At 42.1% G+C, this 9,985-nt stretch overlaps 1 protein-coding gene across 3 annotated transcripts; it reads left to right on the top strand.

Moving 5' to 3' along the window:
- The first annotated feature begins 287 nt into the window (after positions 1 to 287).
- Positions 288 to 8,794, top strand: LOC119336520 (translation initiation factor eIF-2B subunit gamma-like). Of its 3 annotated transcripts, none has more exons than XM_037608562.1 (13): positions 288 to 499; positions 574 to 840; positions 2,675 to 2,755; positions 2,847 to 3,066; positions 3,140 to 3,198; positions 5,437 to 5,486; positions 5,574 to 5,661; positions 5,755 to 5,997; positions 6,075 to 6,167; positions 7,139 to 7,243; positions 7,859 to 7,975; positions 8,193 to 8,296; positions 8,450 to 8,793. In XM_037608562.1, exons 1-12 carry the CDS (start codon positions 434 to 436, stop codon positions 8,256 to 8,258), a joined length of 1,455 nt encoding a protein of 484 aa, XP_037464459.1. In that variant the 5' UTR covers positions 288 to 433; the 3' UTR covers positions 8,259 to 8,296; positions 8,450 to 8,793. The 3 variants fall into 3 exon arrangements, with proteins under 3 accessions (XP_037464459.1, XP_037464458.1, XP_037464460.1); XM_037608563.1 differs by having other exon boundaries at positions 289 to 499; positions 574 to 669; positions 763 to 840; positions 8,193 to 8,794; XM_037608561.1 differs by having other exon boundaries at positions 8,193 to 8,794.
- Positions 8,795 to 9,985: the final 1,191 nt, after the last annotated feature.

The raw sequence follows: 9,985 nt of genomic DNA, 5'->3' as shown, positions 1-9,985 counted from the left end.
GGGAAACGTTTCCCAATAAGGCCGCGCTTGGTATGGTTGTATTTTAATACAAGTGTATTTAACTTCCCGGTGTAACTCCCACTCAAAAAAAAAAAACTTCCGGGGTGTAACTTACAAAGAGCTATTTCCAGCCTGAAACCAAAACGACCGGCGAAGGTCCGTATATTTTACAACTGTATCTAGAAGGAAAACGACAATCCAAACGGGGACTAAGATACCTCGACGAAAAATCCAGAAATTCAGTTTAGGTCAGAAAACGTAAAATACACTGGGCAGATGAAATTGTGCATCCACTGTTCAGAAAGCGAACCCGGAAGCTTCCCATCCTTCCCAGTCCCACTACACTGCCGCCGGAAGGAGACGAACCACAAAACCCTGACCTGACCCTCCCCGTCGACCTCATCCGCCGCCGCCGCCGCCGCCGGAGGAGGAGATGGACTTCCAGGTCGTCGTCCTCGCCGGAGGCACCTCCGAGAAGCTCTCGCCCCTCGTCTCCAAGGTCTACTACCGAGCACGACACCCCGCCCCTAACTCCCAACAACCCTAATTAATCCCCCCGTCTGCTTCTCGCAGGACGTTCCCAAGGCCCTCCTCCCCGTCGCCAACCGCCCCGCGATCTCCTACGTGCTCGATCTCCTCGAGTCCAGCGACCTCAAGGACATCATCGTGGTTAGCAAGCGACCGAGCTCTTCTATTTCTGCTCTGCCTCCGCTCCGTAGCTGGGCGCTACCATTGGCTAATGCGCCTGTGCGTTTGCTGCAGGTGGTGGAGGGGCAAGAGGCGGCCCGCCTCGTCGGCGCGTGGATCTCTAGTGCTTACCTGGACCGCCTCGTCGTGGAGGTAAGTTGAGGCCGATTCCGCGTTTGCCCGCTTGAAATACAGGACTCTGGGTGCTGCTATTGCTGTTAGGATCACCTAATTCCTATCCATTAGAAGCTTCTTGCTGCATTAGCTTGGCATGTTGTTTCAACTTGGTAGTGAATAGGCTAATGGTTGCCTCAATTATGCTTAACAAGAATTTTGACATGTAACTGAAAGCATCTCTAAAGATTGCCAACTTTTGTGGGTCAACTCTTTTTGGTGTGTTGTTAGTGGAGTTTTACTTCAGTGGGCTGTTTTGGCAGTGCTGTGGATCTTCTACGGTAGTGTGCTGGTTTCGATGGGTAACTAGAGATCAAATGCTATGGAGTTCTGGGATTTAGCGGTAGCACCATGTAACCAGATTGAGAAGTTACAAGGGCTAAGTCTCTGGTGAAGATGTTGGTTGATCAGGTCTGTGAATTGTGATATCAGTCAGAAGGGCTGCATAGCTGTTGTACTATGTTCATTTGACTATTAGGCTACATATTGGATATTCGGTTTAACGATTTTAACAATCTTATCTAATATGGGCCACTATTTTCTAACCTTTTTTACGTGATATTCTGCATTTTACTGACTTGGAAACATCTTTCTATAGAATGAAATTACTTGGATATGTATGATCCGCTAAATCAGCATAGTATTTGTACGAACTATAATCAGCTCATTCGATCATAGACTTTCACAAATTGCTAATCAAGGTGTTAAAATCCTATAATTCTCAGTAACTTCAACTGTTTGATCTCATATCTGTTTTCAGTGATTTTTTTTCATTAGGTGCATGTATGATACATATTGGAGATTCAGTATAACAATTTTTTCTAATATAGGCTACTAGTTTGTAACCTTCTCCTTACGTGGTATCCTGCATTTTCTTGCTTGGAGACATCTTTTTATAAATCTGTAGAATGAAACTAGTTTGGGTTTCATCTCCATAAGAGTGGCTGAGTTTTTACGTTGGCTCGCCAAGCCTATCACAACCCTCCTCCTTTACACCCGGGCTTGGGACCGGCTATGTTGAGACATCAAAGCCGGATGGATGAAGTGGCGCCAAGCTTCTGGCATTCTCTGTGACAAGAGAGTGCCACAAAAGCTAAAAGGCAAGTTCTACAGGACGGCGGTTTGACCCGCAATGTTGTATGGCGCTGAGTGTTGGCCGACTAAAAGGGGACATGTTCAATAGTTAGGTGTGGTGGAGATGCGTATGTTGAGATGGATGTGTGGCCACACGAGGAAGGATCGAGTCCGGGATGATGATATACGAGATAGAGCTGGGGTAGCACCAATTGAAGAGAAGCTTGTCCAACATCGTCTGAGATGGTTTGGGCATATTCAGCGCAGGCCTCCAGAAGCTCCAGTGCATAGCGGACGGCTAAAGCGTGCGGAGAATGTCAAGAGAGGGCGGGGTAGACCGAATTTGACATGGGAGGAGTCAGTTAAGAGAGACCTGAAGGATTGGAGTATCACCAAAGAGCTAGCTATGGACATGGGTGCGTGGAAGCTTGCTATCCATGTGCCAGAGCCATGAGTTGGTTGCAAGATCTTATGGGTTTCACCTCTAGCCTACCCCAACTTGTTTGGGACTAAAGGCTTTGTTGTTGTTGTTGTTGTTGTTGTTGTTGTTGTTGTAGAATGAAACTAGTTTAAATACGAGTGATCTATAAAATTCAAATAGCTTGTGTAATAAGAATCATAATTATCACATTCTATTTAAGAATGTCGTAAAGTGCTATTCAAGTTAAAATCCTAGAATTTTCAGTAACTGGAACTGTTTAGTTTATATCTGGAGGTAACTTCTTTCTTTCTTGTGTAGGTAGTTGCAGTTACTGAGGACATTGGAACTGCTGGTGCATTACGAGCTATTTCAAAGAGACTGGTCGCAAATGATGTTTTGGTAATGATAAGCTTTCCCATATTTTCAGGAACATAAAAGTATGCATGCTGGGAGTAATAAAAATGCTAATGCACTGGCCGTATTTTAATAGGTGATTAGCGGCGACCTAGTAACTGATGTACTTCCTGGGGCTGTTGCTGCTACCCATAGAAGAAATGGTGCAGCTGTTACTGCTTTACTATGTTCTGTTCCTGTTAGTGGTCCTTCAGATGCTGCTTCTTCGGGAGGGAAAGATAAGGCTAAAAAACCATGTCGACTGAACATAGTTGGGCTAGACATAACAAGACAATTCTTGTTGCATGTTGTATCAGGTTTGTTTATTGTATTGCAGTTAGGTAGTACCTGTCATTCATAATTCATCTGCTTGTCAAATGTTACTTGTAGGAACTGATGTTGAAAAGGATGTTCGAGTTTATAAGAGAAAAATTCGAGCTGTAGGTCAGGTAATGTGCATCTAAACATATCAAATGAACTCTTAACATACATATCCAAATAAAGTGAACTTATTTCCTAACAGTGTTTTGCGCTTTCACTTTCCAGTGCAATATCTTATGTTCTGTGACACTATCATGTGTGAAGGAATACGAACGGGTCATAATTAGTTTGGGTGTACCTGAGTTTATTATATCTTTATCTTTTACTTAGGAATAACTATGGGAGCTCATATGATAGTTTTCATATGGTATGCGAAACTCGATACCAAAATTACTAAATAAACTTAAGATTAGTCTGTGTGAAAACTGAACTATATTGGTGTTCAGTAAACACCATAGTTACCAAATTAACAGGAAATTTGTGGAACTATGACGGTGAATTGCGAGTACAACAGATCAAAGTAACAGTTAACAAGTGGAAGTTCAGATGCGATGCCCATGTAGAACTTTGTGCTTTGAACCACTGTTCTAAAAGATGCTAGGCGCTGGCCAAGATGGTAGCGCCTAAAACTAGGGGTGCAAGCGGTTCACCGCAATTGCTCGAATCGTAGTCAAAACGAGGGACAGCTGTAGCTGGACTGTCATGGCATTAGTTCAATTTGTACTAGCTAACACCCAGGCAGGCAAGATGTCCACCTTTTTAGAACATGCTTCAAGGTTTTAAAGGCAGAAGGCTGAAAGCACCAAGTGGGCCATGTCACAACAACTTGCTGTCTACCAATCTCACCTAGTTAAGATTAATGGAAGAATAGTCAGAATAACCTAGCAACAGATACTTGCACCTAAAAATCTAAAATGTATTGGCAAGGCAAAAGGCGTGACATTATCGAACCAATCAAGTCAACCGTCTTCCATTGACTTATCGGCTGCCTTGCTAAAATAGAGACGAACCGGAATCACGTGTAACTAAATTCCTTGTCATTATAATAAACAATCCCTTGACAAGCCATTTGCAAGCCTCAACACTGGAAAACATGCATTTAATAAATGGATGGAGTGCTCAAAGTGCTGTGAACCTCCTAATCTTAAAACCACAGGGACTCGTGGTTGCTTGTGATGCCATCTTTGCATGGCAGACTAGAGATGGTGTGCCTGAGAGCTGGAGGCAGAAGTGCCACTCACATCGGGGCTGGAAGTGTAAATTGCACGATTGCCATGGGGAGGATTAGGTTGTACTTGTATGGTCCGGGGTGCTTTGGATGTTGAATTGGACTGGACTAACTAGGGTAGGTGTTTCCCCTTCAGTTTGTCTGTTTTGCCATGGTGTATACTCGAAATATCCTATTACACAACTGTTTTTCTCTACGTACCGAGTTCCATATACCGGTCAAACTAGCCAAGACAAACCAGTCAGGGCAGTTTTTTTTCTTCCGCGTGCAATTCTTTCTGTTTTTGGGTGCTGTTTTCCCGGTTTAGTGTTATGATTAATAGCCACATGATAACTTTGACATTCTAGACAAAACTTTTAGGATCTAAGTATATCCTTTTTTTTAGCAATTTTACTGCATTAGTATTTTAGCAACTCGTGAATTAAGTTTCAGGTCATCAATTTATACTAGTGGACTGTGTTCAGAACCATTGGAAACTACTGAGTCATTTACACTGGACTTTATATTACGTGTACTTAGTATGAGCAAATTTTGTTGACATTTTTTCATTGGATAAAGACGGCACACTATTTAATGACTGACAACCCCATGATAAGATTCAATATGGGACATAAGTGTTACTTTGGCTGGATGTTACTATCCACTGTGCAGAAATGAATGAGTGATTACTAATTTGTTGGCTGAATATGTGGACCAAATATATTTTATGTATGTTTCTAGTGGTGCATATTTGCATATTAAAAAAGGTGCACCCCTTGACTGAAGCAAGGCAGGGAAACTTTATGAGGACACAATCCAGATGGGTTGCTGTTCCTTTGTGGAGCCATTCTTTGCAATCTTACCAGCTTGATTGTTCTCTGCATGTACCTGCTATAATTTTGTTGCAAACTCGGATCTTTTGAAATTTGGGACTTAACTTGCGATGATAATGGGTTGAATGAGGTTGGAGATGTTTCCCCCCGTTTTTTGACAGCTGCCTTTTGTTAGTTGACCTGCATGTTTGTAGTGATAATAACTGAAGCTCCTAAAATTTTCCTATCATGATTTGATTTTACTTCATTTCAGAAATCTCAAAAAGTTCGGATGTTTATTCGGTTGTGAACTCAACTTAATATCTACCCTGCCTTCCTTTTTCTAGATGGAAATTCGAAGTGACCTGATGGATGCTCATCTTTATGCCTTTAATAGGTTCTTCTATTTTCTTTTAAATGTTTCATATCCCATCTCTTTACAAGCGGTCCTTGCTCAGCAATCTTTTGATACTGTTGATCACAGGACAACATTGCAGGATGTACTGGAACAGAAAGAAACATACCGTAGCATCAGACTTGAAGTACTCCCATATTTAGTGAAGAGCCAGTTGGTATACTTGTTCTTAATACATAATGATTTCTTCCTAAGCACAGTTTATTTCTCGAGATTCTTCTAAGCACTTAACTGTTCCCAATTTGTATAGAGGTCAGCTCCATCAGGCGGTGAAGGAACAATAGTTGATGAAACTGGGAATGTTGTAGTTCCGCCCAGCAGCAATTTACAGTGCTTGTCACAACATCGCGCAATTGCACCATCTGCTTTCAAGCAAGATTTATTACCAAGTTCAGGCGGCGGAACACATAGGTGCTGTGTTTATATTGCTAGTAAAAACAAGTACTGTCACCGTTTGAACTCCATTCAGGCGTACTGTGATATCAATCGAGATGTAAGGATCTAACACCGCAATGCATTTTGTTTTTGGTTGGGTGTTGCTTGAAAGTTTCACTAACAACAATATCGCAGGTTATAGGGGAAGCTAGTCACCTATCTGGTTATTCCTTCTCTTCACATAATAACATCATCCACCCATCGTGTGTGCTTGGATCGAAGACTACAGTGAGTCTACTTTCATACTTATTCCATAACTAGCATCTTTGGTTGGTTTTCTGCAAATACTGAAGATGGATGCTAAAAATGCCATACTGAATGCAAGTTTTGATGCTACCCTGTCTTTTATAAGAAAATTATGGTGAGCTAGATTGAAGATAGTATTGAATATTGATCGATCTGTTGGCTCAAATAAGTGATCTGTGGTATGAATCTTAGACCATCTCTAGGTTGCCCAAAAGTGATTCGAAGGATGGTTCGAATCAATTCCATACACTAGAGCAGGCTGACGCTAGTTGTCAGAGAAAAAAGCGAACCAAGACATTGTTTCGGTTCCAACGATTAATATACAGTTATTGATCTGAGGCGTAGTCCTGTGTCTGCATGCACACTTGCATGAAGGAAAGGGACCAGGGAGAAAAACAACTTTCTTCAGCAGCAGGGCCCCAGGTTCAAGGTTCTGGCTGGCTCAATACGTTGGTGCAGAATCACATTAATTAGATTTTTTTCTTTGAATCGCATCACCACTAGTCAAATTTAACCTTGCCATTTTACCTGTATTACTCAATATCATTTTCTTGTTATTTGTAAAACTGATGAAACAGTAGAATTGTCAGTGATGACACTATGCCATGTTATACTTCCCAGCAAAAAAACGCTTTGTTGGATGAGGGATGTTTAATTTATATTCTTACATACATATATAATTTACCTGTATTACCATTTATACTCTCCTTAGGAAACTGGATGCCTTGGAACTATCTGTTGTAATCTATTTCTTAAATCATACCCCTTTGATTCCATATTTCTGGTGAATGATCTTGGTTGTGGGTTTGATGAACAGATTTTAATATTGCTTTCGTGCTGCATTGGCACATATATTTTAGGACTCTGTTCTGTGTAAATTTGATGGTAGATTACTTGCAACTAGTGCACATTCTAACCCCCTCCGCAACGTATGTTGGCTTATGGTTTATTAGGTCGGGCCACAGTGCATGCTTGCTGAGGGTTCACAGTTAGGTGACAAATGTGGTGTCAAGCGATCTGTGATTGGCCGTCATTGTCGTATCGGTTCGAATGTGAAGGTAATAAAGCGATGTCTTATATTTTGATGCTGATTTCTTGTAAAATTTCAACTGGAATTATGCTTGCGTAGCATGCTATGAGGTTTTGCTTGTTGGCACCATATTTGTGCAAATGTGAAGGTCCAATGTTACTTCTTGGGCAGGTTTGCAGGTTTCAAAGTTAGAATAATCATATCGAGTGTATTAGGTTCAATGTGTAAGACAATTTGTGGGAACAAGTAAAAACCAATCTGCTTAGGCTTCATTTTGCTTGTGGGAATTCTTTTACTCCCAACGTTTTTTTTCTTGAAGTACAAGTTTTGTGGGAGTACAAGTTTTTTCTTGAAGCTTGGTAAGATCTAGACATCTAGTTGGTCACATCTGATTTACTGCTGGCACCTCGCTATGTTGCCGTTACAATTGCCTTGAAGTTAGAACATCCTTCTGATCAGCCAAAAGAATAGAACATCCTGCTGATACATTATTGCCAACCTAGTGGATTCCGGCATGCTGCCACCTTCTATACCATGGTTACATCATTGCGAAGCTAGCATGCCATTTTACTGCAAATAATCATATCAAGCGAGTATTTTTCTTTCTTATGAAAGAACTGTTTCTGTCCGTCTGTTGTTGCAGATTGTCAACTCTGTTGTCATGAACCATGTGGTTATTGAAGATGGCTGTCACATCCAAGGTTCTGTTGTATGTAATAATGTGCAACTTCAAGAGCGTGCCGTTCTGAAAGATTGCCAGGTATTTTTTCCCCTCTGACCAACTGTACTCAGAAGTAACTGAAACTTGAGGGAGAAAAATTTCAGTTATGTTGGCTGATAGCATTTCAGTTAATGCTAGTAGTCCTTGTAATGAAATGAAAAACGAATTAAATATATAATTTGCGCTTTGTACAGTTAGTTCACTTGAAAGTTGAAACAATTTATTATATAGTGCTTTGTCGGTGAAATAATTTCAGGTTGGAGCTGGTTATACTGTGACTACTGGTAGTGATCACAAGTCAGAATCCCTGGCGAGAAAGTAGAGCACATTTTGATTGTTTTGCGGTGGACTTGAGCACATGTGCGTATCAGATGCACCCCTAGGAGTAAAGAAAGGGGATACAGTTCTGTTTTGAGATTTCTTTTCTTGCAGTTTCTCGTTTGAGATATGATAGCAGAATTTTGGTTCCAGTAACATTCTGAAAATTTATCGTGTTCTGAATGTGAACTGCAGTTAGTGAGATGGTTTCATGGAGTGGCTCCTTTTTATCTCGAGATGGATTCATGGCACGTCTTGGATCAATGGCTTGCTTGGATCAATCATTCTACCTGCTGTCAAAAAGTAAAGAAAAAGGGTAGTCATGCAATCTGTTTCGCCTACATGTGGTTGCTGCCTTGAGCTGGTTTGCGAGTAATGCTTCCCGCGCTAAATGTTTGTTTTCCGAATGGCCAAAACCGTGTTAATTGAAACTACCCCCAAAGTATAAGGAGTAGTATTAATGTGCACTTTCGGACAGGGATCAAATGACACAACAATTATATGTCCCATATCTTATGGAGGTGTTTTGGTTCGTGTTTTTAGCCGTCATCGCATTGTGGAGGCACCTGAAAACGACACACACGTTTGGTTTAGTTGGTCTGTAAACAGATACCGCATAATCAAATCGCACACCTATTCTGGAGGCACCTGAAAACGACACACACGTTTGGTTTAGTTGGTCTGTAAACAGATACCGCATAATCAAATCGCACACCTATTCGCTCTCGTTTATGCCCTCCCCATCCGGTAACAGAAACCATTACCGGTCATCGCTATCTCTCGCTGCAGCCAGCTTCCTTTCCCCTCCGTGCTCGATCCCCTTCATTGTACCATCTGCACTGATTTAATCCGATGAGCCCTTCTGCATCTACCATTAGTGCCGGCGCCGGCGACCCCTTCCTTCTACTCCTTGACCATTCTGAGCAGCAGACCATCTTGAGTGGATCTGGATCCACCGGCCGAGAAAAGCACCTTTCAGATCCTCCACCACCGCGCGAGGAGCAAAGTCTCCATTGCCAATGAACTAACTCTCCCTCTCTCTCATATTACACCGTCATCCCAGCATGAGAGGCCTAAATAGGAGTTATCCACGCCAGCAGGCTCAAGGGATATGGTAGTGGCACCGGCAGTTGTGAGGTTCGGGCGAGCCATATTTGTTGCAGGTGAGCCTGAGGCGTCAAGGCCCCTTAAGAGTTTGTGTAATTGTGTTATTGCATATGTTGCGCTATATGTGATGTGACTTTGTGACCCATTTTCTCCACAGTTTGTGGCAACTAATGGACATTTATTGCATGCATAAAATAACTTTTGTTTGCGTCTTTGAAATATTATGACACTTTTGCATGATTTGCATTAGACCACAAGATAAGTGTTGCGACTATTGTGCATACACACAAAAAATATTACTTCCCGACCTTTTTGTTGCTATGATCAGACGCACTTGATTCATGATTTAAGTCAAATTCGGATGACACGAGAGACGGCAGACTCCCCGCCCACCAACACCTAGCACTGCCATAGATTATACCTCATGGTGGTCAAGACAAAGATGTAGAGGAGTACATGGTGGTATGTTAAACCATGGACCGTGATACGGTGCGACGATCTGAGCATGCTGCACGACAGCCACAGGTCACTCGCGATGCAACACGAGCACTCTACGGTCACGGCCGCGTGGCCAATCAATAGTACTCACGCTATCATCGTACAGGTGTAGCAGTGTCGCGTTGG

Source organism: Triticum dicoccoides, chromosome 7B (assembly GCF_002162155.2).
Source record: "Triticum dicoccoides isolate Atlit2015 ecotype Zavitan chromosome 7B, WEW_v2.0, whole genome shotgun sequence".
NCBI lineage: Eukaryota > Viridiplantae > Streptophyta > Magnoliopsida > Poales > Poaceae > Triticum > Triticum dicoccoides.
Note: the sequence above shows the minus strand (reverse complement) of the source record. Positions and strands in the feature narration are given on the sequence as shown.